The following is a 25,930-nucleotide window of genomic DNA, read 5'->3' as shown; positions in this document are numbered from 1 at the left end:
CAGAAATTTGTCGACGGTCCCTAAACTAGCGCTTCCGAATGTCTGTCTAATGTCCGAATATCAAACTAACTTCACCGCGGTTCTGATTAAGTCGTGATCACGAGAAAACAAAAGCAAAAATAATAATATCACATGGCCTCTCTGGGCTTCCGTACATATACATTACTGCACAGTGAAATTCTTTCTTCGCATATCCATCCTTGGGGGTTGGGGTCAGAGCGCAGGGTCAGTCATGATGCAGCGACCCTGGAGCAGGGTGGGTTGGGGGCCTTGCTCAAGGGCCCAACGGTGGCAGCTTGGTGGTGCTGGGGCTAGGAAACATTCTAATTTTAAAAGTCAGCATATTAAACGTTGGTTTTTACATTTTATGCTTCTTGTGAAGTTGAGCTGAGGCACAGGCATCACCCCTAGGGCAAGCTATAAAGGTATCTCGAAAATACATTTTATGTATTTATGTATCTTCCTTGTGCTTTTATTTTGCTCTCTTATACTGATGCATGAATACACATGGACTAGCAGGAGGCATTGATTACAGAGGAGGAAAATAACACTGCCTTTATTAGAACAGCATTTAACCAGTGGTGGGCCGTCAGAGCCAGCAAGGCCTTCTCTGCTGGCCTAAACAGCAGTGATCTGAATCACTGACTTGCATTTTAATATATTTAATATATTTTTCCATGAATGTGTATTAAATTATTCCCAGTAGTCTATTATTTACATTTCATAGCTTTTCTCTTGGTTGCGCTGTTTCCAGTAGTGTATATTTATGATAAGAGTATTTTATTGTTACATTAACCAATCAGATTTCGAGTTGGCGATTGATTGGATAATTGGAGTAGTCAGAGGCAGCGAACTGCACAAACTAAATAAAAAAAAAAAAAAAAAAATATATATATATATATATATATATATATATATATATATATATATATATATATATTAAACTCACAGTGGCTGACAGAGAAGAAGAAATCGATTTGGTGGAGGCCAGTGAAGGCCTAGGTGTGAAATGCACGGCCCGCCACTGCATTTAACAAATGTTCACAGGCTGTTAATAATGCAGATCATCATCTTTGATAACTGTGGCCCCACTGATCTTAGCCTTTTTTATCTCCTCCATGATTGGTTTTAGTCATAATCCAGTCAGTCCATTCCTGTTTTCTGATGAAGCCATCAATAAAAGGCTTATAGAAATGGTTTAAAGTGGTTCCTTCAAGTACTGGAGGAAACATCTGTGTCTTTACACTTTCTGATTCTAGCATGACCTTATTCCTGTCTGATAGCCAAACACTTGCTTTTGCCACAAATTTTAAAATATAACTGATGGGTTTTTAGTATATCCTTATTAACATGAGTAAATAAAAGACAAATAGCCATAATACTAGTAAGGAAAATAAATTTATTATCTTCTTAATGAATAAAAGACTATGCATGTTAAAGTCATATTTTGGCATTCTATTAGTTTAACATTATATATTATAATAAAGGTGCTCAAATGATCATTAGTTTAGTGTTGTGAATGAATGCTCAGTTAAGACAATCCAGACATGTTCTCTCTCCTCTATAGAGAGACGCACAGCTCTGTCCTTTCACAGTCACATCTCGGTGTAAGAAAGATAGCAAGAAGGTCCCCAAAGGGTTATTTGACAGCAGATTCATCACTCCTGCAGACAGCCTCCAAAAATATATTATCACTTAATATTTTCAACAAATAGAAGTAAATAACAGTGGTGCTTTGCATCAGTGACGATGTGCATGTTTCATCTTTCTTTAAATATGCTTCCAGCTTAACTGCATGGCATGAAGACCGGAAACAAGGATAGGAGGAATCAACATGTGAAAATGTGCTATATGAGATGGATCAATTTCTGACTCATCAGCGCAAAGTAGATATATAACAGTCTTCTTACATACAAAAAATATTTTGTATATCTACATCACATGCATAAAGACGGACGTTTACTTTTAGGGAATACAAGATTCTACACATCACCAGACTTTTTTTGTTTCTTATTTAACTATTATTATTTTTACTGGTAGGACCTTTCTTGAAGTGGAAAATTTCTACTGTAGATTTACATGATGGTCTAATCTTTTTTTTTAATCCTCATTCAAAGCAACTATTTATTCTGGCCCAGAAATCCCCATCTGTTTTCATTCCTCTGAATGCTTTTATCAAAAAGAATTGACCTTGAAGACGTTGGACATTATTTGATTTCCAAATCACAGGCTGAAGAACGTAGCACTGACGAGTCAATTACATATCTCAGTTGAAATATATATAGGAAGCATCCTGTGTCCTTGTTTTCCAAAACAGCACAGTTGAACCAGACACCACAAGAAATCATAAACCGTATCAACACTTTTAACACACTCCTCATTATGCACTCTGTATATTTTATCCCCGTTACCTGCTGAGGAAAAACAGCTGTTTGTAGCTGCTATAATGTAGGTCTTGATAACAGGAATTTGTATTGTAGGTGCTACACGACACTAAATGTCTATAAATATATAACTATAAATGGATAAAAGGTATGATATGATAATTAATATGTTAGAAATTCTAACAGTTTAATTGTTGTGGTAAAAGATGAATAAAACACTACAAGACAAACTGTTACAGGGAAAATATTTTGATTGCTTTTGATTATTTTCATAGCAGCATGACCTGTTGTGTTTTATTTTATTGTGTTTATTATTCTTGTAACAACTAAGCTGCTGGAAACTGAAATACAGGAGCTGAGGTATTCTCTTTATTTATATTTTAATATAAATCTCTTTTGAGATCCAGTATTCTCTCTTATAATTTTCCCTTTAAAATTAAAAAGAAATCAGGTTTAGAAATCTAAATCTAGACAAAAGTTAGAAAAATCCAAATTAAGCATCAGAAACGCATATCCTGTGCTTTTCTTAAATCACTGATTGATTTTTCTTTGAACTCTAGCCATCTGACCAGGATGGCTCCGAATGTGCTCTTTGGCTTGACTCAACCACGTGAAACATTTCCCACATACTGAGCAGCTGTAAATTTTTTCTCCAGTGTGAATCCTTTCATGCCCTTTCAAGTGACCTATCTGACTAAATGTCTTTTCACAGAACTTGCAGTGATACGGTCTCTCTCCTGTGTGAGTCCGGAGGTGGATTTTGAGCACATGTGGTGTACTGTAGCACTTCCCGCACAACTCGCAGCAGTTCGGTCGCTTGTTCTGGTGCTTCAGCAAATGCCTTTTCAGTTGCCATTCGTTTTGGAAAGGCTTTCTGCACACTTCACAGTAAAGCGGCTTGTAAGAGATGTGACTCTGAAAGCGAGGTTTCAGACGCGAAAAGTCATTTGGCAGTTTCTCGTATTGAGGAGTGGACTGGGAAACGGGCTCGTCTTTTATGGAAGGCTCGAACTGAATATCGCTTTTCCCAGGCGTACATGAAATATCAGAAGAGATACCTGTACAGTTCCACATTTCTGGTTTGCGTGAGACTGCTATGGTTGTGGTGGAACAGTGATCTTTTTTTGCCAGGACATTCACTGTATTAACAGAGAAAGACTGAGGCTGTCCAGGTCTACCAGCAGTCCTTACAGGGGAGGAGCCGAATGAAGAAGCATTATTCAGCTGCTCTTGTGACTCAGCCTTCTCATGTTCGGTCAAAGGTTCCAGCTTGACCTGGATTTGTGTGGGATTGCAGTTTTGTGGCTCGTGGTTGAAGTTTGTCTGTTTAAGAAGAACAGGAACTCCGTCTGCATGACTTTGCAGATTCAGTTCATCTGTCAGTAACACAAAATACAAAAAAAAAGTATTAGACATCACATTAGAACATCATCCAAATGATCATCTATTACTGCTCTTTACTGCTCACTGCATTAGTACTGTAGTCATAAAATCCACTTTAAGTGTCTGAAAGAGTCCTGCTTGGATTATAGTGTCTAGAGATCTCACACATTAAGCTATAGCGTAATAACTTTTAGCCCCTTGCACCTGCAATAGTTGTTTTTTTTTTGGTAGCTAAAGCAGCAACTTTTACTGACAAAAACACCCTATTCAGTGTTGGGGAATGTACACAGGATGTGAAGAAGATGCATTTGTGCCTGGAAGCAGTTACTCTGGCTTCGCACCGACTTGTGAACTTCGACCTGTGAATACACAAGCCTCGGTCTCAGTCAGGTTTTTTTTTTGTCTGGTTTTGGTGTTTGTGAGCAATGTTGGCACACCTCTCTATGTGGGTATCATGTTTTGCTTGCATGGTCAGGATGGTTGAGGTCAGTGGCTCCACTCTGAGCTAATATTTCCCCACACGTGTATCCTTACTCAGAGGCACTGAGACTGAATCACACAAATAAAATACATGGAGTTCAAAGAGTTCTCCAAAAAATAATAAATAAATAATAAATAAAGCTCTAGCTAGAAATTTGCAAATACTGCAGATTAAGACAAATTTTCCCACTAAATAATTTACAACAATTTACTAAAAGCTCTCTGTACTGTAAGAACCAAGCGATGAATGTTATGCAAATACTGATGGTTCGAACAGTTTCCAAAAAATTCCCCCCAGGGAACTATTTGTATGCGTCAATGTGCATTTTCACTATACACATGTGGGAATCACTTAACATGAACCTTGCAAATGAACAAGGTTTCTGTCATCAGGTTTTCAGTGGTGCATGATGAGTAAAAAAAAAAAAGATCAAATGTTTGGATGAGCAGGGAGGTCAGGTTTATAATGTAATTTAAATAATGCTGTGATCAAACTCTTGCTCTACTTTGACTGTACCACATGAATGCATGCATGGATGGATGTACACAAGCACCTCAATCTTTTACCTGACGTATCATGATGAGATTCTTCAGCTCTGTCTGAGCGTTCCGGGCTGCAAGCAAGAGAAGGACACGATTGCTTTGGTAGTTCAAGATCCTGCTGCGTGGTACTAAGCTCCAGTTTCACTTGTATTACTGATGTCTCTGGGTCCGTTGGTGCTTGGCTGGAGTTCTGCTTCTCTGGAGGAAATCCATCTGCTTGGCTGCTCTGTGCATCTTCAATAAACACAATAGAAATGTAAATAGATCTGTACAGATGAACCACACAAAGGTTACAGGTTTTATTTCAGGCACAAGACTTACTTAAATTGAAAGTCTAGACAAGGATTTCTCTGATGCCCAGATCAAGTGATATTTCTGTCTCATTCAAAACCCAGTAGTTCATAGCATTAAGTGCAATTTTGCCAAGTTTTACGTAATCCTTATGTTCGTAAATTTATCAAGTAATTTCAGTGGTATGGATGAATCCAAATTATGATATATAGTATATAAAACATCATGACCCAGTAAGCTGAGATAAGCAGAGGAGTTCATGTTGCCTTCACTTTCTCCTTCAATTGACTGTTCACCACTTAGGGGGCCGTAATAATAAAGAGCTAATTACTCAAATGCGCTGTTAATGTCAGTTAGCTAGCAAGTCTGATCTACTTTAGTATCTTCTTACATTTCATTTTATTGACTATCTATCTATCTATCTATCTATCTATCTATCTATCTATCTATCTATCTATCTATCAAAATAATTAGTTACCAGCAAGCATTAAAACTTTCCCTCGAGGATTTATAAGTTGTCGTAAACTTTACTAAATTACAGTAGCACTTGAATACGGCATTTCTAAAGCAATAGTTTGTTAGCAAACTAAGCTAACCACATACCTAGCCTCTCTGTTCTGTCGAGTGTGATTTCAGCCAGCATTTTCCTGAGATAAACATTTTCCTGTTTGGAGTGGTTTATTTCCTCCTGGTACGCAGACAAAGTCTCCTGAAAAACCTGACATATTTCTGCCGCGATGTTCGTCAAACGTTGGTGAATAAAAGCATTAAGCGAGTCGATTTTAGGCTTTTGAGTAGTAGACGCCATGTCGCATAGATAACCTTAGATTCTGCTGGATGGACAAAGCTGCTTGTCACACTGGATTTCAAAATAAAAGACGCGTGAAAGAAATGTACAGGATTGCAGGACACAGCGACCTGCAATCCGCCACTGAGCTGCCTGACGCTTTTTTCTTTAATGTTTACTTGGAGATGATCGAAGTCATGGAGAATATCACGCACAACATGCAATGAAAAAAAAACTTTTCTATGATACGCAAAGTACTTTTAAACTAGGGGATGTGGTAGCTTAGTGGTTAAGGTGTTCTCCTGCTAGGAGGTTTGGAAGTTTGAATCCGAGGTCCACTAATCTGCCTCTGTTGGGCCCCTGAGCAAGACCCTTAACCCTTAAAAAAAATGTAAGTCACTCTGGATAAGGGTGTCTGCCAAATGCCAGAAATGTAAACATAAAAATTAGTCACGTGCAGAATACCTACAACACTGAAAACCAAAACATTGCTTTACTCTTAGCCTACTTGATCCCTTTAATCAAAATACAGAAAACTTCATGCTGAAAGTTATACCTCCATTGCATCACTCTGACTTCACTTGATCTCTTCATCTCAAGAAGATTTCAGTGTCAGAAGTGAGTGTAATTTTCCATTGCACTATTAATCAGTACACTGCATTCGTGCCCTACTGAAATGCAGGTCTAAGTGTTGCAGGATTCCCATCTGTGTGGTAAAAGGGTCATAGATAAATTCACAGATACGCTATATTGCCAAAAGTGTTGATACACGTCTCCAAATCATTGAATTCAGGTGTTGTTTTTCAGAGGATGGATATGGCCCCTTAGTTCCAGTGAAAGGAACTCTTAATGCTTCAGCATACCAAGACATTTTGGAATTTCATGCTCTATACTTTGTGGGAAGTGTTTTGACCCCTTCCTGTTCCAACATGACTGCACACCAGTGCACAAAGCAAGGTCCATAAACACATGGATGAGTGACTTTGGTGTGGAGGAACTTGACTGGCCTGCACAGAGTCCTGACCTCAACCCGATAGAACACCTTTGGGATGAATTAGAGCGGAGACTGTAAGCCATTCCAAAACTGGGATGTCTGCCTTCACATACACATGAGTTTAATACAGAGTTGGCCCACTCTTTGCAGCTACAAAAGCTTCAACTCTTCCTGGAAGGCTTTCCCCAAGGTTTAGGTGTGTGTTTATGGGAATTTTTGACCATTCCTCTAGAAGCACCCAACCCCTGAATTGAATGATCTGGAGGGGTGTCCTAAAACATTTAGGACAAACCTAAAACTTGACAACTAGACAAAAATATGATGTGAAACGTTCTTTTTTTTAATCCTGTCTTTTGCCATAATGTCACAATGAACTACCAGTGCTCCTTGAGTGGTTGAGCAGCTCTCAAAATGAAGACTCTAGTGAGAGAAAACCTAAAGCACGTCTTGTATGAATGTTTCAAGGTGATGTGAGGTACACTAAGATAAACGTGAAACATTTTGATACCGCAAAACTACAAAGAGGATTGATGTTTCATTGTTTATATTTTCATGGTTTTACGTATTGTCACTGCTGCTTGCCAATTACTTTATATACAGCTCTATTCAACCAACAAGTATGGCACAGAGGGAGTCTGACAACGGGAATATAATTGGTTGGCATTAATGTTTAATGTTTAATGTTTGAAAGTAAATGAACAAGAAAAGGCTGTAACTAGATTAACTGGATTTTAAAAAACAGAAAAACAAAAAAAAAAAAGTATTCTTTTTCTCTACATACATCTCACATTATAATATCTCATTATTATTAGTATTACTACTAATAGTACTAGTAGTGTATAATTCTAAACTTTAAACACATCTGAAAAAGAAATCATAAACAGACTTTGATTTGATTTTTCAAGACACCAGAACTTACCGGGTAAGACACTGACTTCTCAATCAGAAACTAAACTAACTCTTTTCCAAGCCCCCTGAAACTCTTGTCTCTGCGGCGCTGAAAAGCCGCTTCCCTCCTGCTTCGCCCCCGTTTCCTTTCTAAACGTCTTATTTCTCCAACACTGCACTCTTCATCTTCTTATACCAGACTTTAGTGTAACACCTGCTCAGCCACGATGCAGCCGAAGACCAGATTTGGGATGCAGCCATGGTGTGAAAGATGAGATCAGGACACACAGACCACAATGCACTGCAGACCTTGAATATTCTTTTTATTTTGTATTTCACAAAATGATCAACCAGAACGAATGTGATTTACAAAAGTATGGTGCAAACCAAAAAAAAAAAAAAAAGCAAGCAAACATGTATTACGGATACGGTTATGTAGCTTCCATATAAACAATTTCTTCAGCAGTGCATCATATCTAAGAAGAGAGTTGAGAGCAAAAGTTTGCATGACCTGTTGGTATATCCTCCAACAAGACTATATAAGAACCGTTTTCATAACATCTTAACACACTTAAAGCACAATTCCAATGTATTTATTCATTCTGGTGATAGATTTTTGGATGCTGCTCGATGTTTGTTATTCCTGTGAGGCTGAATGACTCAGTTACAATACTGAGTAACAGAGGGGAAAAAAAATATATATTCAGCGATCCCCAACATAATAACTGATAACTGTGGAGGTTTTGGTGTTAGCTCCTAAACTCAAAAGAGCAAGGTCTTCTTTTCTCATGCACTTTTCAGTGAAGACTTAAAACACTGGACTTAAAGGTACAGAATGCAGCAAAGCTATGAGTGATTTTCAGCAAAGACACGATCTAAATGCTGCATTATACAGAGTTATTATACCATATACATGTACACAAGAATGAGTCTCCTCTGGTTGTTGGGCTCCTTGCTTGTGCAGGACCTGAATATTAATGTGACGCAGGTCCAACAGAAATATCAGAGGCAGTACAGCACCATGTGACACTGTCTATACACCTGAATAAATAAACTTAACATCGAGTCTCAAATCGCATTAAACCGTTACATACTACTAACTTTAACAGTTCTTCTATTACAGTGAGCTTTTTTACTTTTAAAGCCTCTTAAACCCACTGAAAGGTCTATTTAGCATACAAAGATCAGTTAATACTTTTAAAGGTACGGTGAGGGATTTTTATTTGAGACGCAGATCACGCTGATAGCAGCAAGGTTTAAAGAGAAATAGATCTCTCTGGTCTGCATTAAACATCGCTGTGCACAAAATGTCCAGTACAACTTGGAAACCAGATGGACAGAGATGTTAGGCTCTGACGTGCCATCTGGCGGACACAGCATTAAAGTCCAGATGATGATGTAAGTGACCTGAATAAAATAAAGGACTAACAGGCTGCTGCATTGCTCTGTTTAGTTTTTAACCATTGATGAAAGAATTTGGAAGGAAACATTAACCGAGTAACTAAGTGTAAAATCTTGAACACCACGTTATTTAAAAATAATAAAAATATTCATTCATTCAGGGTGTTTTTTTTTTCCTTAAATGTTTTGTCACTATAAGGTTATTTTTTTCTGAGGGTGTGCAAACTTTTGCACTCAACTGGATCAGCTTTAAAATAAAAAAAAGTTGTCTAATCTCTCTGTGAATCATTTCAGCAGTAAATACGTAATAGAATGCACATCTTTAGAGTAGGAATAAAATGTTTATCTCGGCGCGCACACACACACACACAGCATGTCAAGGCAACCTATAAATATTTTGACAAGCAAGAGAAAAGAAGGCGAACTTGTTTCTGTTCGAATCGTTTATGCAGTCTCACGTACACTGTTGGTTTTTAATAATGGTGGCAGCTTGGTGTTGATGATGATAGTGTATGTGCACTCTGACCTGCTGAGCCCGGCTGAAACGTTTCCCACACACCGAACAGCTGAAGGGTTTTTCTCCAGTGTGTGTCCTCTCGTGTTCCTTCAAGTGCGCTTTCTGGTGAAAAGTCTTCACGCAGAACTTGCAGGGGAATGGCCTCTCGCCTGTATGCGTCCTCAGGTGGATTTTGAGCGAGTGAGCGGTGCTGTACCACTTCCCACACAGATCGCAGCGGAGTTTTTTCTCTTTGCAGCTCTTGGTAAGCTTACGCCCTTTGGAATTCCCATCGGTCCTGAGAGGTCTGCGTCGTACCTTGGAGCGAAACAGTCTTTCTGCAGCCGGGCTCTGCAAGTGAAATGGGAGATTCGAGAAGTCGTGCTGAGAGAAGGACTGGGTTGTTGGGTCGAACTGGCTTTCAGCATTCGCTGGACAGGAAGTTAACTCGTCGTTGCAAACCAGCTGGACGTCATTTTGCTCGAGCTTGATCGTGACGTCCTCGGCCGAGTCTGAAGGGAAATGGAGTGGCGGTGCATCTTGCTCTTCAGGATCCTGCTCTTCGGTGCTGAGATCCTGCTGCATGGTGCTAAGCTCCAGCTTCACTTGGATGAGTGACGTTTCCGAGTCCACCACCTCCTGATTACTGTTCGGCTGTTCTGGAGGAAATCCAACCGCCCGGCTGGTCTGTGCACCTGTCAGAACTGCAGCAAAACATGACTATAAATCACATCAGAGAAAACAGCTTTAAAATGAAGACATCCCATTTCAACCCTGATCTGCTCAGCGCTTGGGTAAATCATGGAGGACGTTCACGGTATCTGAGGAACATGCAAGTGCTGCAGAACCAAAGATCCAGGGGGTGGAGTCAGACCGATATACCCCTCCCAAATGGGCGGGGTCAAACCAAATATCCACAAAGGTGTTGCATTGTGTCTTGAGAGTTAGGGAGAGTTGGATCAGGTCCTGCTTCACCCCCCGGACTTTTACCTCAGCAGCGAGAACTCTCTCCACACATTTAGTATTTGAAGCTACTCTTGACCTAATCATAAGTAGGGCTTTCCTAACATTTTGGCCACTGAACCCTCCATTTTCTCTACCGTTCATCATACACAGGTCGCAGGTTAGTTTTATTAAGAAGGGATGTCACTAAAGGGAATCTTAAGCAATAAACAAGCAAGAGCACATCAACATTTTCATATCTGAGACAAATTATACCGACGTTGCACCAGAAACCGAGCAGCTCATTCACCTGGTCCATTGTTGATGCTAACTTCCGCTAGCATTTTCCTCAGATAAATGTTCTCCTGTTTGGAGCGGTCTATTTCGTCCTGATACTGAGAAACAGTGTCCTTAACTACTTGAAATATTTCTGCCGCAGCAGCCATTAAACGGTCACAGAGAAACGAATTCAGCGTCTCCAAATGAGCCATTTTCCCCCAGTGTAGACTCGTATAAAAGTGTTAGTACTTTGCTTTCTTCTTCTTATTCTGAGTTCTAACAGTAGAGGGCTCGGTGTCGCTAGATCTTTATCGCCACCTGTCGGAAAGGGGGAGCGGCGCACATGGTGCTCAGGGTTCATAACAGTGTTTTGAAACGTTTTCGTAATTTAATTCTTTAGTGTAAACTCGTGCAGCCAGATAAAATAATAAAGATCATGATAAAACAATACCTTTAATGTGAACTTGGTTTTCTAGAAGCTGCTTTATTATCACAAATGCATACAAATATTCAAATATAAATAGTGAAACACTCAAAATAGCATCCTTTAATCTGGACATTTATCTCTATAATTTATGGATGTATCCAGCTGATTGTTTCAGATCCACCCTCAATTCTTTTCCAAACAAACATTGTACAATGGGTAAAGGTGTGTATTTACCACACTGAGCTTTTTCCATATATTCTGTGAACGTTTGACATTGGTCAGCTGTTTTCTTGATTGCATCAACTAAACATAGCAAACTCATTTTCTATGATTATGCAATTTACCTATGTATTATATATTTCAGTGTAAATAATGGTTGCATTAAAAAAAATCAGATCTTGTATTTTTCCTACAACATGTGAGTTGTGGACTTTTTGGAGCATCAAGTGATCCCACCACTGAACTTACTAAAGCACCAGAAGTAAACTCTTGGTCCGCTAAACAGTCAGAAAAATCACCTTAAAAAATCCTCTATTAATTGCTTAAAAATAATAACTAGAAATTCAGACACACTGGTTTTATATTTAATGAAGTGTACACCATCCATTTTCAGTTTTCTATAAAATTCGTATAAAATATGTAAATCTTCTGTCTGCAGAATACAAAAAGGACCCTGTGATTATCAGTAGAATTAGACTCACAAAGTAATTTGTTTAGCATGGATGGTACGTAGACAATAATAAAAGGAAAAGCAGTAGTTATACAGAATTAGTACTTCTGTTATATGCAGCAAATCTATGATCAAGTAAAGACCAAAAGTAACAACAACAGCAGATGAATAAAAGAAAAAATGTAATTTTATCAACATGTGTAATGTTTTCCAGCCTAGATCTGTTACTCTATCGGTGGAATTAGAACTTCTCCTGGATGATGATTGCGAAGGTGGATCTTCATAGGATTGGAGCGTGTAAAACTCATCCTGCACACCGGACAGCTGAAAGGTTTTTCACCCGTGTGGATCCTCTCGTGCTCTTTCAGATGACTTTTCAGCTTGAACCGCTTTTTACAATAACCACAGCCGAAAGGTCTTTCTTTCTGGTGCACGATCATGTGCGTTTTCAGCGTCCCTTTTTGCTTGAAGGACTTCCCGCAGACGTCGCAGGTAAACAAAGCCATGTGACTCTGCATGTGCGACGCAAGTTCAGGAACCTCGGTGAATGTCCGGTCACAATAACTGCAGGAAAGAGGCTCTTGTTGCTCTATGGCTTGATTATCCTCAGCTTCGTTTTTAACTTCGACAGAGAAGTCATCCTGGGATGCACACGGCTCCACTTTGATGGTGTATAATAAGCCTTCGTGTAAATTGTTGGTGTCCTCGTTTTTGTCCTTCACCCCAGATTTCTCAGAGATCCTTGATTCTGGGTCCTGACCTTCATCAGGATTTTCGAGCTTTGACGTACATGTGTGTTTATGGCTCTGTGATGGTTGTGGATCAGATTTCTTTGGACTGGCTTCTAGTTCCAGGTTCACTTCTATGAGGGAGGTGTCAGGGTTCAGGGCTCTCTGGGTTAAACTGTGCTTCTCTGCATACAAATAGAGATCATTCACTATTACAAACAGGACAAACACCAGCAAAGAGTCAATACAGAAACCCATATGACAGACATGACTGAGATGGCAGCTGAGTGGATCAGTTGATTAGTGAGGAAGTAAGTAATTACCTGCTCGTTCCTGGACACTGTTGTAGATTTCAGCCAGGGCTTCCCTCAGATACCGGTTCTCCTGTTTTATTCGCTCGATCTCACTCTGATATTCACTAAACGCGTCTTTAAACACCTGGAATATCTCTCCCGCGACTGTCATTAAGCGCTCTGTTAAAAACGTGTTCAAACCGTCCAAATTGTTCATTTTAAACCGAGTCACTTCTCTTACGACTGAATATTTTCCTTCTGCTTCTTCTTAGTTTTAAAGAGCTTGGCAAACAATAGATTCGCTCATTACCGCCACCTACTGGTAGAGTGTGCACCACAGGCTGTCTCCTAACAACAAATCAACTCAATAAATCAACAAACAAACAAACAATAAATACATACATACATACATACTATCAAACATCTAACTTTCTTTAAGATATTGGAGAACGTCTCATTATGTCTTGTACCTTCAAATTCTTGTTTTTTTCCTAGTTTTTTCTCCTATACTGTCAAATTTCTAGTATTTAGTATTTTTTTTAAATATTCTATTTTATTTGTAATATTTTTTGTTATATTTTGTATCCTTAAATTGTAGTATGTAGTATTTTTTTGTTATATTCCTATTTTTATTTTTTATTTTTTACCCTATTACCTATGCATGTGGATACTGCTGGAAGTAGAAGAAGAGTGGAGGTTATTGAAGCAAAGTGGAGAGAGACCAAAATCCAAACACACATTAAATACACACATCACAATACAGTAATCATGGAAAAAGTAAGCAGAAAGTTCATATTTTGAGCAGACTGGAATAGTTTTGTGTACTTTGTTTGGCGATGTATTAATGTAAGTTTCTATTTCTTTCATTTGTGAAAAACAACTTTTATTTGTTGTTTGTGAATTGACAATTATGGATATGTGATTTACTTATAAACAGACCCAAATTCATAATGATACAGTGTTATATTTTGTATTGTGATATGAGTAGCAACCAAATGTAAGTGTTATTGTCTTCCTACAGTGTATGTGTGTTACACTGTGTACCTACAAGTCAGAATAACAGTAATGAGTAATGCGTAATAGTTTCAGGATATGAATCAGAGAAAGAACAATTTATGTCAATGCCATTAATGTATTTTTGATGGAAGTGGATAACTGTTTAGACCCTTTATTAAGTATCATCCATGGTATTTCCTCCTCCTCCTCCTCCTCCTCACCCCCCCACCTTGCTTCTTCTTCTTCTTCTTCAGTTTTATGTAGGTTAGTAAACGCCACATTAGTGCATTACCACCATCTACTGGATAAAGATATTCCCTAAAAACAACTAATTGCTTTAAAATAAAATCACTCTCAAACTATATTTAAGATAACCGAAACACGAAACTCAGTGAGCTCTGTCTTTTATATTATAACTTTTTAAATGGATTCCTTCCTTTTTGCTTTCCATCCTCAGTACGTTGAGTAAACAATTGCTCCTCATCGCCCTCTTGTGGACGTTTAGATACACTGCACTTAGAGCGTTTTTTGGAAATACAAAGTATTGAGGCAGTGCGCATGTGTCTACCTGAATAATCTACATAAACATTTTAATTAATTAGTCCTGTTCAATTAATTAATCTATCTGTCTGTGTGTCTGTCTATTAATTAGAACTAATTAATTAAAATGTTTAGGTGGATTATTCAGGTAGACACATGCGCACTGCCTCAACACTTTATTTCCAAAACGCTGCAAAAATGCAGTGTATCTAAACGTCCACAAGAGGGCGAAAAGTTGAACTGAATGGCTAACACAATAATTCTTATACAGTGCATCACTGGAATGGACCAAAAACACTGATGCACTGTATAAGAAAGGTCGGAGTCGCTTGTACTTTCTCAAGAGACTCTCAGGAGGTCCTGTAATGTCTTCAAAACCATGCTGCAGATGTTCTACCACTCGGTGGTAGTCAGCGTCATCTGTAGTGTGCTGGGGTATCAGTGTGAATATGGACGATGCCAACAGACTCAACAAGCTTATTAGGAAAACAGGCTCTGTCATGGGAGTGGAGCTGGAGTCTCTGGTTAAGGTTTCTGAGAGGAGAATGCTGAGGAAACTTCTCAGTATCCTTGACATGTTACAACCCCTGTATGTGACACTGGAATCCTACCGGAGCACATCCAGCCATAGAGTGAGACCACTGACGACAATGGCAGAACACCACAGGAGGTCTTTCCTACTAGTGTCCATCCAACTCTATAACTCCTCTCCATTTAGTAGTGAGCAGAGCTGACCAAATGAATACTTGTGAAATACAGTATTTCACAAGTACAATGTACGTTAATATAATACCATATACAATACCACACCATGTGCAATATCAATCTAATGACTCCAATATTCACAAAAAGATTCTAATTATTAACAACAGTCCAAATGAATGAGTATATATATATATATATATATATATATATATATATATATATATATATATATTGGATTGATATATATATATATATATATATATTTATATATATATTGGATTGATATATATATATATATATTCTACAGCTAATATATTCTACAGCTGTTAATGCAGCATTTCTGACTTCCACCTATAAGTAACAGTTACTGAGACACATGTATATATTTTTAATTTTATGTTTCCATGCAGAAATCCTAATATGCAGGGCCATTACAGATGTGAATTTCACAAAAGCTTACAGCTCTTTTCTTGACTTCATGTTTCCTTGACTTCAGGTCATTAAGTGCAGTCTGGAGTTGATAATGAAGCTTACTTGTCCAGGGAAAAACTAGCCAGGCTTCCTGTTCTGGAAGCTTCTTAAACATTAAAGCTGCTTAGTGAATATCTGTAAGGACTCATCAGGAGAACCGGTCGATGACTACCATGATGGTTGTGAAACCCTGCGAATTGGGGAGGTCGGTGAGGAAATCTATGGAAATGTGAGACCAAGGACGGCGTGGGATGGGTAATGGTTCCAACAGGCCCTCAGGCAAATGGCGGCTGGTCCGAGACTGGGCACAAACGGAGCATGAGCGTACAAAGCCCTCCACATCCTGGTTAAGAGAAGGCCACCAAAAGGTTTGACGTTGCAACCGGGTCGTGCGGTGTATGCCTGGGTGGTCTGTACTGGGGCTTTCGTGGGTCCACCTGATCAGTCTCTGACGGAGAGCTGTTGGCACGAAATGCTTGGAAGGAGGACAGTTCGGGGGTGGTGCCTCTGAGGTGTAGGCCTGTTCAATTTCCCTCATGAAATCCCAATGTATGGGGGCTACTAGAACAGAAGGTGGGAGGATGGTATCCGGGTGTGAGGGAGCCTCGCCGACCTCATGGATTCTGGAGAGCGCGTCAGCTTAACCGTTCTTGGACCCCGGACGATAGGTGACTGTGAACTTGAATAGTGAGAAGAACAGTGCCCACCTGGCTTGGCGTGAGTTCAGGCATTTAGCTTCACGAAGATACGCAAGGTTCCGGTGATCAGTGAGAATGAGAAATGGGTGAATAGCCCCTTCCAACCAATGTCTCCACTCCTCTAGGGCAGACTTCATGGCTAGCAGTTCCTTATTGCCCACATCATAATTCATCTCCGCTGGTGTGAGTTTGCGGGAGAAGAAGGCGCATGGGTTCAGTTTGCCCGACTCTGGCTGGTGTTGAGAAAGTACTGCCCCTACTCCGCAGTTAGAGGCGTCCACCTCCACGGTGAAAGGTAGGTCAGGTCGCGGGTGTCGGAGTATGGGGGCAGAGGAGAAGCTCTGCTTGAGCCTATTGAAGGCTGTCCTGGCTTGGTCAGTCCACCTTAATTTCCGTGGGTTTCCTTTCAGCGACCAAGGACTGGCTATGGTGCTATAATTCCGGATGAAACGGCGGTAAAAGTTTGCGAACCCCAGGAATCGTTGTAGCTCCTTAATACTGGTGGGTTCCGGCCAAGACGTAATAGCTGCCACTTTGGACTGGTCCATTTCCACTCCCTTTTGAGAAATCACATACCCCAGAAACGTTATGGAGGAGCAGTGGAATACACACTTTTCCAGTTTTACAAAGAGGTTGTGGTCTGCAAGACGGTGAAGGACGGCTCGAACGTGAGAAACGTGTTGGTCATGGTCGGATGAGTAAATCAGTATGTTGTCGATGTAAGCTATAACGTGACTGTGGAGCATGTCTCTGAATATTTCGTTAATCATGGATTGAAAAACTGTGGGAGCATTGGTAAGTCCATACGGCATGACTAAATACTCATAGTGTCCATTTGTCGTGTGAAAAGCAGTCTTCCATTCATCTCCCTCCTTTATCCTGATCAGGTTATAGGCACTGCGCAGATCGAGCTTAGTAAATACTTTAGCTCCTTGTAGCTGTTCGAGGGCAGCTGGAACTAACGGGAGAGGATAGGGGTAAGGCATGGTGATGGCGTTCAATCCTTGGTAGTCAATGCATGGCCGGAGACCTCCGTCCTTTTTCTCCACAAAGAAGAAACCTGCAGCAGCCGGTGATGTAGAGGGTCGGATATATCCAGCCGTGAGGGCCTCTTCGATGTAGTCCTCCATGGCCTTTTTTTCCGGAATGGAGAGGGGGTAGACTCGACTCTTGGGTGGTGTGGTGTTGGGGAGGAGCTCAATGGTGCAATCCCATGGTCTGTGCGGTGGGAGCCTGGTCGCTTTCTCCTTACTGAAAACCTCTCGCAGATCGTAATATTCCTGAGGGAGTGAACTGAGGTTGGATGTACCTGGGCTTTCAACAGACGTAGCGAGGCATGGTTGAGGTGTGTGCTTCAGAAAACAATTCTTTATACAGAAAGGGGCCCACCTACGGATGTCACCGTCCCTCCAGGAGATATCAGGGTCATGATGCTGCAGCCAGGGTAGGCCCAGGACTATGGGGTTAGATGGGGAAGAGATGACAAAGAACGATAACTGTTCACGATGGAATAATCCAAGTTGGAACTCAATGGGTTGTGTTTGAAGAGAGATGAGGCCTCCTCCGATGGGTTGGTCATTAATGGCGGTCACTCGGAGTGGAGGTATGCATGGGACCGTGGGGATGTGGAGATCGCGCACCAGACTACAGTCCATGAGGTTGACCGCCGAACCAGAGTCAATTAGCGCTGTGACATAGAACTGAGAATTAGCGAGAAGCAAGAATGCAGGAAGAGAAACCTTGGAAAATCGTTCTATCGGTCTAATCGGTCTCTACCTGCGACGTGGCTGGCTTCTCTGGGCATCGGAACACTCTGTGGCCTGGTTTTCCGCAGTAAAAGCAGAGGTTGAGCCTGGTGCGTCGTTCCTGCTCGTCCTCAGTAACTCGAGCCCTTCCCAGCTGCATGGGTTCAGAGAAATCCACTGTGTGTTGCTGAGCCTCCATTATACGGCGCGGCATGACACGTGGGGCGGTGGTTGTGAGTCGGTGTTGGCGGCGCAGGTTATCTAGGCGGATGGCTGTGGAGATGTATTGAGACAGCGTCACGTTGGTGTCACGGCATGCCATCTCAGCTTGTAACTCCGGGTTAAGTCCTTCGCGGAACACCGCCATGAGAGCTATCGCATTCCATCCAGACTGCGTGGCCAGCGTGCGGAATTTAATGGCATAATCCGCGGCCGTATCCACTCCCTGGCGCAACTCCAGCAGCTGTATGGAAACATCCTTGCCTCCAGCCGGGTATTCGAATTCCTCCTTGATTAAGTTCGCGAAATAATCCACGGACGCTTTGACTTGAGGATCAGAGTCCCAAACCACTGCTGCCCAGTCTAGTGCTCTGCCGGTAAGCAGGGATAAAATAAACGCGCACCTGGTTCTCTCGTCGCCGTATGCCTCTGGCTGATGAGCAAAGTAGTTGTCGCATTGACGTAGAAATCCCCGGCAGCGATCGGCGAATCCGTCGAACTTTTCCGGCAGGGCGAAACGGGGAAGTTTGCTGCGCGCATAGAGTGCTGGCGTAGCAGCGGCTGCTTGGTCTCGTGGCTGTTGCTGGAGTTGCTGATTCGCGGCTTTCAGAGAGTCAACTTCCTCTTGATACGCTCGGATGAGGACTCGCTGTCGCCATAATGCCGCTTGCATATCCGCTGGATTCATCTCGGACGAAGCATTCTGTAAGGACTCATCAGGTGCCGGGGTATTAGAATCCATCAGCAGATTTATTGAAGAACAGAAGACAGGTAATCGTAGTCAAGGAAATGTAAGCAAGGGTCAAGTACCAGAAAACTAACACTCAGCAAACTAGTCAAAAACGCAAATCCGAAACTCGTAGCAAAGAGAATAAACAGGCAAGGTCATACACGAAGTAGCTAAACAGGAACTGAATAAAGGCTTGGCAAGTAACACTAAACGGAAACAATGCTTCGCAACTGAGTGAAGGTGGCGTGCTGCTTAAATACACCTCTGTACCGGAAGTGGGCAGAGATGGTTAATATTCGGGCGATGGCTCCCTCTGGTGTTCAGGCCCAGGCTGCCTAGTGACAATATCACTGAAAACCTTTTAGATGAATGATCACATTGTTCAATCATAAATCACTAGTTGGTGTAGAATTTGGTAGGCAAAGTGCAAAGTCCAGTGATTTTAGTATGTAGTATTGATACCTGATTGAAAATTTATTATAAATGTTAATTTTTTTTTTGACAAAAAATAAGTAAAACAAATACAGTTTCAGAAAAAGTATTGTTTCTCTTTACTTATAAAGTGGAGCTTGAGCTTAACAGAAGAATGTATGGGTTTATTTGCCATAAATATCTGATTTAAATGTTGATTATATTGCTTACATTTGTCTTCAAAGCACAATCAAATTTATAAGTTTAATTATAAATAATTGTAAACATTTTTCATCAGATGTTTGGATACCCGTTAACAGATATTTGAGTTGAGTTGATCATCCACTGCTGAATAAGTCACTGAATTTACAAAACGATGCTACTAGATTTTCTACAAACCCACAGCAACATGTTAGAATTCATTCATATGTTAATTTCTCTTCAGTTACTGCTTTATCCTGGTTATTATCTTACACTATGTAACACGATTTTTATTCCTGGGTAGTGAATGACATTTTCCAATTACTCTTGATGGAAAATGATAAAAAAAAACATTAAAATTGCCCAAAACTAACCCAAACTTTCATGCCTAAGGTTTATTCTCTTTATTTGGGTTACAGAGAATAGGGAAATAATACTTATTTCCCAGGAACAAGAAAAAAGTAAAAATTTGTTACATAGTGTAATCAAACACTCAGCATGAGATGAGAATATACCCTCACATATTCTCACATTCATTCATTCATTCATTCATTCATTCTGTGAGAAATTCAGCATAGCCAATTCTTCTAGTAATATGTTTTTGGGAGGTGTGAGGAAACAAAGATCTCAAAAAGCCAAGTGGACTTCACAACACAGTCGAGTAGCCTGAGATGAAGCTCAGGATAGAGCTGTGAGATAAATAAACTATCCACCACCATGCCACGTTCAATTATATTACACACTAAAAATCATAAGCAAGGTCTGAAAGAAATCTGTCATTTTTTTTTTTTTTTTTTAAAGTTGCTTACATGAACAAATGACAGAATTGCATAAATTCAGCCACTCCTAAGTGATTATTGTTTTTCAGGATCAAATTATAAATTATGTAGCTGCAATATATATTTCTTTAGTCTAAATTATATCTGCTTGATAAATAAACTCATTTAAATATTATTTGTATAATACTTTGGTTCGGGATATAAATCTTGCATTACTTTCCATTTTAAGTAACTATAAAGAGTATACATTCCCCCCAAATCCCCCCCACAATCTAGATGTACTTTTATTATCTTTGATTACACATTTACCTTTTATTTACAGAGTGCAGGAGCCAGACCTGCTGCGGAATAATAAACGCTTTTATAATTTGATAAGCTGATATTCGAAACACTTCAAATCTGTAATGGAAAAGGTTATCATCTCAATGCTTATATAATGTGTACGTGTACAGCACAATGACCTTAAATTACAGAACGTCATCACACACAAAAAGTACAAATTAATATTAATCCTACATTTACAATTAAATATATGCCTGCAGCTTTGTATAATGAAAATATAATAAAAGTAACTTTAATAAAATTATATTTGATGAATGGAGTAGAGTCAGAAAGAATTCAGATCCCTTTTTTTTGTTGGACATTTTATTTTGTTTTTGAATTTATATTTTTTTTGTTTTGTTTTTACATTTTTACCTGTTAATCTACAAGAATTTGCCCATAATTAATTAAAAATTAAAAAAATAGTTATTTTACTTATAAAGCTATTCAGAGTCCCACAATTTACACTGCATTGTCAGGAAAAATAAAAAAAAGCCAAGGTGCCTGTGTGTGGATATTGGTGATTAAATTTTGGCATCATATAGAATAAAACAATTTCTAAGACTTTGAGTGTTCCCAGGACCACAGTGACTTTAATCATTGACACAACTTTGAAACTTCCTAGATTTTGCTGTCTGGCCAAATTGTTCATGAGGGAAAGAAAGGCTTTGGTCAGATATGTAAGAAAGAGCCCAACAGTTCCAAAAGTCTTGTCCTGAGATAGAAGAACCAGATAGCCATCTCTGTAGCACTCCATAAATCATTTTTTTATTCAATTCAATTCCCTGGGAGCTTAAGGGAGGAAAATGATTGGGGCAAAATTTGGAAAAAAGCTTGTCTGGTCTGCTAAAATAAACACTGAAATATTTGGGCAGAACAGCAAGCACTATGTCTGGTGAAAAACGGACATTGTACATCATCTGTTTCACAGCTCACTCTTTTTTTTTTTTAAAATAAAATATAGTCAATATTTAACACAAAATCAAACAGAGGCTGTTTCATTATCTATCTATCTATCTATCTATCTATCTATCTATCTATCTATCTATCTATCTATCTATCTATATATATATATATATATATATGTATACATGATAGAATGTGATCATTCATCTAAAAGGTTTTCAGTGATATTCACTAAGCAGCTTTAATGTTTAAGAAGCTTCCAGAATGGGAAGCCTGGCTAGTTTTTCCCTGGACAAGTAAACTTCATTATCAACTCCAGACTGGATTATGTACATATATATATATATATATATATATATATATATATATATATATATATATATATATATATATATATATATATAAACACACAAAATATTACAATATTATATTTTGGAAATAATGATTTATTTTTTCCAGTCAATTTTCCAGTCAGAATATTTTTTCCAGTCAAGCAGTTAACCTTTTGAATTGCAGGTGAACTGTTAATTGGTAATTGTTTATAAAGCCACCATATGAGAATTTATTCATGACCTTCTATGCACATAAGAGTGGCAGTATAACAACAGTAAGCATTTAATACACAGCTCTTAATTCACAAGGGCAGATAAACTATTTCCAGCCACTTATCTTTGTTTAATCCCTATCAAAATGCTGACGGCTATGATATTTTAGCCTGGGTAAATAAGTGGCAGAGAATGAAATAAGGAAAGCGGTGTTGGTTAGGGGTATATAAAGGGGTAGATGCTCCTTATGAACTGCACATAGGCACCATGGGCAAGCTTCTGGTTTTTGTTGGTGAGTTGAAACCTCAGTATGCCTTTACTTTCTTTACCACAACATTTTATTATTTTAATAACTAGAAAGTTAAAAATTCTTTTGCTTTTAATTTGGTCATAACTTAATATATATATATATATATATATATATATATATATATATATATATATATACAAGATTTGTAGTATATCTAAATTATATCTTTATATGATTTAAGTTTGTTAATATATTTCATAGCATAAACTATGTGGAAGAATTGCAGAATTGTATCTGAATATGATATAAAGTCTCTTCATTTTATTTCCAGGACTGGCTCTCCTGCTGCACGTGCAGCTAGGTAAGCTTCTTGTTGAAGATTTTTTAAAATTTTTTATGTAAGATATATATTTTATTTTCACGTTTCACCCCACTTTGCAGATAAAAGTCTAGACTAATATAACTCTACACAAAAAGAACTTTTTAATTAACCAAAATCTATAAACGTCTTCCTTTTTTTTTTTCAATTACCCCCAGGATCTTCCTACATCCTGTCATGTTACTTCACCAACTGGGGACAGTACAGACCTGGAGCAGGAAAGTACTTCCCCACCAACGTTGACCCATGCCTGTGTGACCATCTGATCTATGCTTTTGCTGGAATGAACAACAATCAGATTTCAACCTATGAGTGGGATGATGTGAAGCTTTACGGAGAGTTCCAGGCCTTGAAGAATCAGTAGGTTGATTTATTTTGATTTGATATACAACTGGGCTGGTTGGTTAAACTTTAGTATTGTGTACATACATGTTTTGCCTAAAAGAGGAAACTTAAGTTCTTAAATTCTTTATGTCCTTAACAGGAACAGCAACCTGAAGACCCTTCTGGCTATCGGTGGCTGGAACTTCGGCACTGCCAAGTATGTAAAATCTTGAGAACTGTTTCAAACAATGTAAAGCTGCTTGGTCACTTACTCACGTCTTTGCTACCTTAGGTTCTCTGCTATGGTAGCCACCTCTGCTACCCGCCAGACTTTCATCCAGTCTGTGATTAAGTTCCTGAGGCAGTATGAGTTTGATGGTCTGGACATTGACTGGGAGTATCCCGGTTCCCGTGGAAGCCCTGCTCAGGACAAACAGCTCTACACCACTCTGGTTCAGGTATTCACTGACATGAAAAACAGCCCACAAACATGTAGGTTTCAATGTGAGATGCTCTCGGGCCTTAACCAGACAGATTCATTCAAATTTGCAAATTGATCTATATCCAAACTCACAAGAGACTGTTTTCACTCTCCTTCCTATCTCCTTACTGATATTGCCATCTCTGTTTTCATTAGGAAATGATGGCTGCCTTTGTGGCTGAGGGCAAACAGACCAGCCGTCCTCGTCTTTTGTTGACCGCTGCTGTCTCTGCCGGCAAGGGCACCATCGACTCTGGATACCAGATTGCCCAGATTGGCCAGTTCGTATAGACTCCTTTTTTAAATTATTTTGACATAGAATCAACCTTTTTACAGATTTCTTCTGTAAGCTGACCCATATACCTTTCTTCCACAGGGTTCTGGACTACTTCCACGTCATGACCTACGACTTCCATGGCTCTTGGGAGCAGCAGACTGGTGAGAACAGCCCTCTGTACAGTGGACCAGCTGATCAGGGATCTTACATCTACTTCAATGTGGTAAGTGTACCTCAATACCAAAGCATTAAAATAGTAAGATGTCTGATTTCTGGCAAGATCTGAATTCCTTTCTCCACCACTTCAGGACTATGCTATGAACTACTGGAAGAGCAATGGTGCTCCTGCTCAGAAACTGCTTGTTGGATTCCCCACCTATGGACACACCTTCAAGCTGGCTAGCTCTGCCAACACTGGTGTGGGAGCTCCCACTGCTGGACCTGGACCCGCTGGACCTTACACCAGGCAAAGTGGATTCTGGGCTTACTATGAGGTGAGAATCAAGATATCTTGTAAAGTACTTTGAGATTCTATCCTACAATCACACATTTCACATACATTTTAATTCAATCCTCTCTTTTCAGATCTGTACCTTCCTGTCTCAAGGAGCCACTCAGGCTTGGGATTCCCCTCAGGATGTGCCATATGCCTACAACAGCCAGAACGTCTGGGTTGGCTATGACAACATCAAGAGTTTTCAGATCAAGGTATTTTCTATTCACATGGAACTCTGAAAGGTCTGAAAGGTTTGGACTATACATGGTTTGTGAACATATGGCTTTGCATCTAGACTGCACAGGGATTTTGTTATTCTTTCAAACCCCTATAGATTGACTGGCTGAAGAAAAACAACTTTGGAGGTGCTATGGTGTGGTCTCTGGACCTGGATGACTTCAGTGGCACCTTCTGCAACCAGGGCAAATACCCTCTGATCAACACCATCAAGAGTGGCCTGGGAACTGGCCAAAGTGAGTCCAAATATGTTGACAGAGTAAATGTAATACATGAATATGTCCTGCTGCTGAACTGCCTGTACCCCTAACATGGGTTCTGCATATATTATTATCTAAAGAAATGAATCACTCACTCACACACACACACACAGTAACTACACGCAGTCCCATTTATTTATCTGATGCTCTTTATCTTCTAGGTTGCTCAGCTCCTTCCCAGCCTCTACCCCCTGTCACTCCTGCTCCAGCAACTGCTGCCCCTGCTCCTCCTAGTGGTGGCGGAAGTGGTAGCAGCAGTGGCTCAAGTGGCAGCGGCTTCTGTGCTGGCAAAGCTAATGGAATTTACCCCGACCCTAGCAACAAGAACCAGTTCTACAACTGCGACGGTGGTAAGACTTATCTGGAGCACTGCGCCAATGGTCTGGTCTTTGATACTAGCTGCTCTTGCTGCAACTGGTAAATCGAGTCTACAAATATGAGTGCCTATAAGCTGCTCTTGTCTTGATCTGATTGTTCTTTAGTCATGTTAATCTATATTCAAAAATAAAGATAAATCAGCAAAGCGAAACAATACTTGTGGTTTCATCTGAAAAAATGTCCATGTCCCAAGCTGCTATGAATAGGACTAAAAATCCTGTTATTAGTGACTATCTGCCTCAGAGGTGCACAGAGTGGGCCTGAAAATGTAATACTCAGGATAATAACAAAGATACGACTCAACTGAATGTGTACTGCTTGCATCTCAGAGCCATTAGCTTAATCTTCAGTGGGTGCACAAGGGTGCAGCACAACCCACTGCATAAAATCTTCAAGGGCCTTAAATCTTTTAAGCTTTTCAAACATGCTGGTCAACAAGATCAATACTCGTATGCAAACACTAAATAGTCTTAATAGAGTTCAGGTTCTGGAGGAGATTTTTGGACTTAATGTCATATAGGTTCTATCTAATGCAAATAAATAAACATTCATAGATTTTTTATTATGAATGCCAAATAATAGTGTTTTCATGCTA

At 39.7% G+C, this 25,930-nt stretch overlaps 4 protein-coding genes across 5 annotated transcripts; 1 reads left to right on the top strand and 3 right to left on the bottom strand.

Annotated features, from left to right (window-relative positions):
* Positions 1-1,379: 1,379 nt before the first annotated feature.
* Positions 1,380-5,945, bottom strand: LOC131342504 (zinc finger protein 37-like). The gene is made up of 3 exons (XM_058373489.1): positions 5,685-5,945; positions 4,815-5,024; positions 1,380-3,760 (listed from the first exon to the last, which is right to left on the bottom strand). Exons 1-3 carry the CDS (start codon positions 5,887-5,889, stop codon positions 2,916-2,918), a joined length of 1,260 nt encoding a protein of 419 aa, XP_058229472.1. The 5' UTR covers positions 5,890-5,945; the 3' UTR covers positions 1,380-2,915.
* A 2,100-nt stretch (positions 5,946-8,045) lies between these two features.
* Positions 8,046-11,142, bottom strand: LOC131342506 (zinc finger protein with KRAB and SCAN domains 3-like). Its single transcript, XM_058373491.1, has 2 exons — positions 10,900-11,142; positions 8,046-10,351 (listed from the first exon to the last, which is right to left on the bottom strand). The coding sequence occupies exons 1-2, from the start codon at positions 11,078-11,080 to the stop codon at positions 9,606-9,608; spliced, it is 927 nt and encodes a 308-aa protein (XP_058229474.1). The 5' UTR covers positions 11,081-11,142; the 3' UTR covers positions 8,046-9,605.
* A 190-nt stretch (positions 11,143-11,332) lies between these two features.
* LOC131342507 (zinc finger protein 510-like) lies at positions 11,333-13,311 on the bottom strand. Of its 2 annotated transcripts, none has more exons than XM_058373492.1 (2): positions 13,017-13,311; positions 11,333-12,902 (listed from the first exon to the last, which is right to left on the bottom strand). In XM_058373492.1, the coding sequence occupies exons 1-2, from the start codon at positions 13,201-13,203 to the stop codon at positions 12,190-12,192; spliced, it is 900 nt and encodes a 299-aa protein (XP_058229475.1). In that variant the 5' UTR covers positions 13,204-13,311; the 3' UTR covers positions 11,333-12,189. The 2 variants fall into 2 exon arrangements, with proteins under 2 accessions (XP_058229475.1, XP_058229476.1); XM_058373493.1 differs by having other exon boundaries at positions 11,333-12,878; positions 13,017-13,287.
* A 9,164-nt stretch (positions 13,312-22,475) lies between these two features.
* LOC131342241 (acidic mammalian chitinase-like) lies at positions 22,476-25,470 on the top strand. The gene is made up of 11 exons (XM_058372941.1): positions 22,476-22,545; positions 22,835-22,864; positions 23,041-23,242; positions 23,367-23,423; positions 23,499-23,664; positions 23,844-23,968; positions 24,064-24,187; positions 24,273-24,458; positions 24,550-24,672; positions 24,795-24,933; positions 25,119-25,470. Exons 1-11 carry the CDS (start codon positions 22,521-22,523, stop codon positions 25,376-25,378), a joined length of 1,437 nt encoding a protein of 478 aa, XP_058228924.1. The 5' UTR covers positions 22,476-22,520; the 3' UTR covers positions 25,379-25,470.
* Positions 25,471-25,930: the final 460 nt, after the last annotated feature.

Source organism: Hemibagrus wyckioides, linkage group LG21 (genome assembly GCF_019097595.1).
Source record: "Hemibagrus wyckioides isolate EC202008001 linkage group LG21, SWU_Hwy_1.0, whole genome shotgun sequence".
Taxonomy (NCBI): Eukaryota; Metazoa; Chordata; class Actinopteri; order Siluriformes; family Bagridae; genus Hemibagrus; species Hemibagrus wyckioides.
The sequence above is the reverse complement of the archived record's forward strand: the minus strand, read 5'-3'. Positions and strand labels throughout refer to the sequence as shown.

Excerpts from the sequence above, each read along its gene's own strand:
- LOC131342504 (XM_058373489.1), bottom strand. The coding sequence starts at position 5,889 with ATGGCGTCTACTACTCAAAAGCCTAAAATCGACTCGCTTAATGCTTTT. Across the intron at positions 5,025-5,684 it reads CGACAGAACAGAGAGGCTAG|ATGCACAGAGCAGCCAAGCA; the intron begins GTATGTGGTTAG and ends TGTTTATTGAAG. Across the intron at positions 3,761-4,814 it reads ATCTCATCATGATACGTCAG|ATGAACTGAATCTGCAAAGT; the intron begins GTAAAAGATTGA and ends TGTTACTGACAG.
- LOC131342506 (XM_058373491.1), bottom strand. The coding sequence starts at position 11,080 with ATGGCTCATTTGGAGACGCTGAATTCGTTTCTCTGTGACCGTTTAATG. Across the intron at positions 10,352-10,899 it reads TAGCATCAACAATGGACCAG|TTCTGACAGGTGCACAGACC; the intron begins GTGAATGAGCTG and ends GTTTTGCTGCAG.
- LOC131342507 (XM_058373492.1), bottom strand. The coding sequence starts at position 13,203 with ATGAACAATTTGGACGGTTTGAACACGTTTTTAACAGAGCGCTTAATG. Across the intron at positions 12,903-13,016 it reads CAGTGTCCAGGAACGAGCAG|TGAATGATCTCTATTTGTAT; the intron begins GTAATTACTTAC and ends TGTTTGTAATAG.
- LOC131342241 (XM_058372941.1), top strand. The coding sequence starts at position 22,521 with ATGGGCAAGCTTCTGGTTTTTGTTG. Across the intron at positions 23,665-23,843 it reads TCTACACCACTCTGGTTCAG|GAAATGATGGCTGCCTTTGT; the intron begins GTATTCACTGAC and ends TGTTTTCATTAG. Across the intron at positions 24,459-24,549 it reads GATTCTGGGCTTACTATGAG|ATCTGTACCTTCCTGTCTCA; the intron begins GTGAGAATCAAG and ends CTCTCTTTTCAG.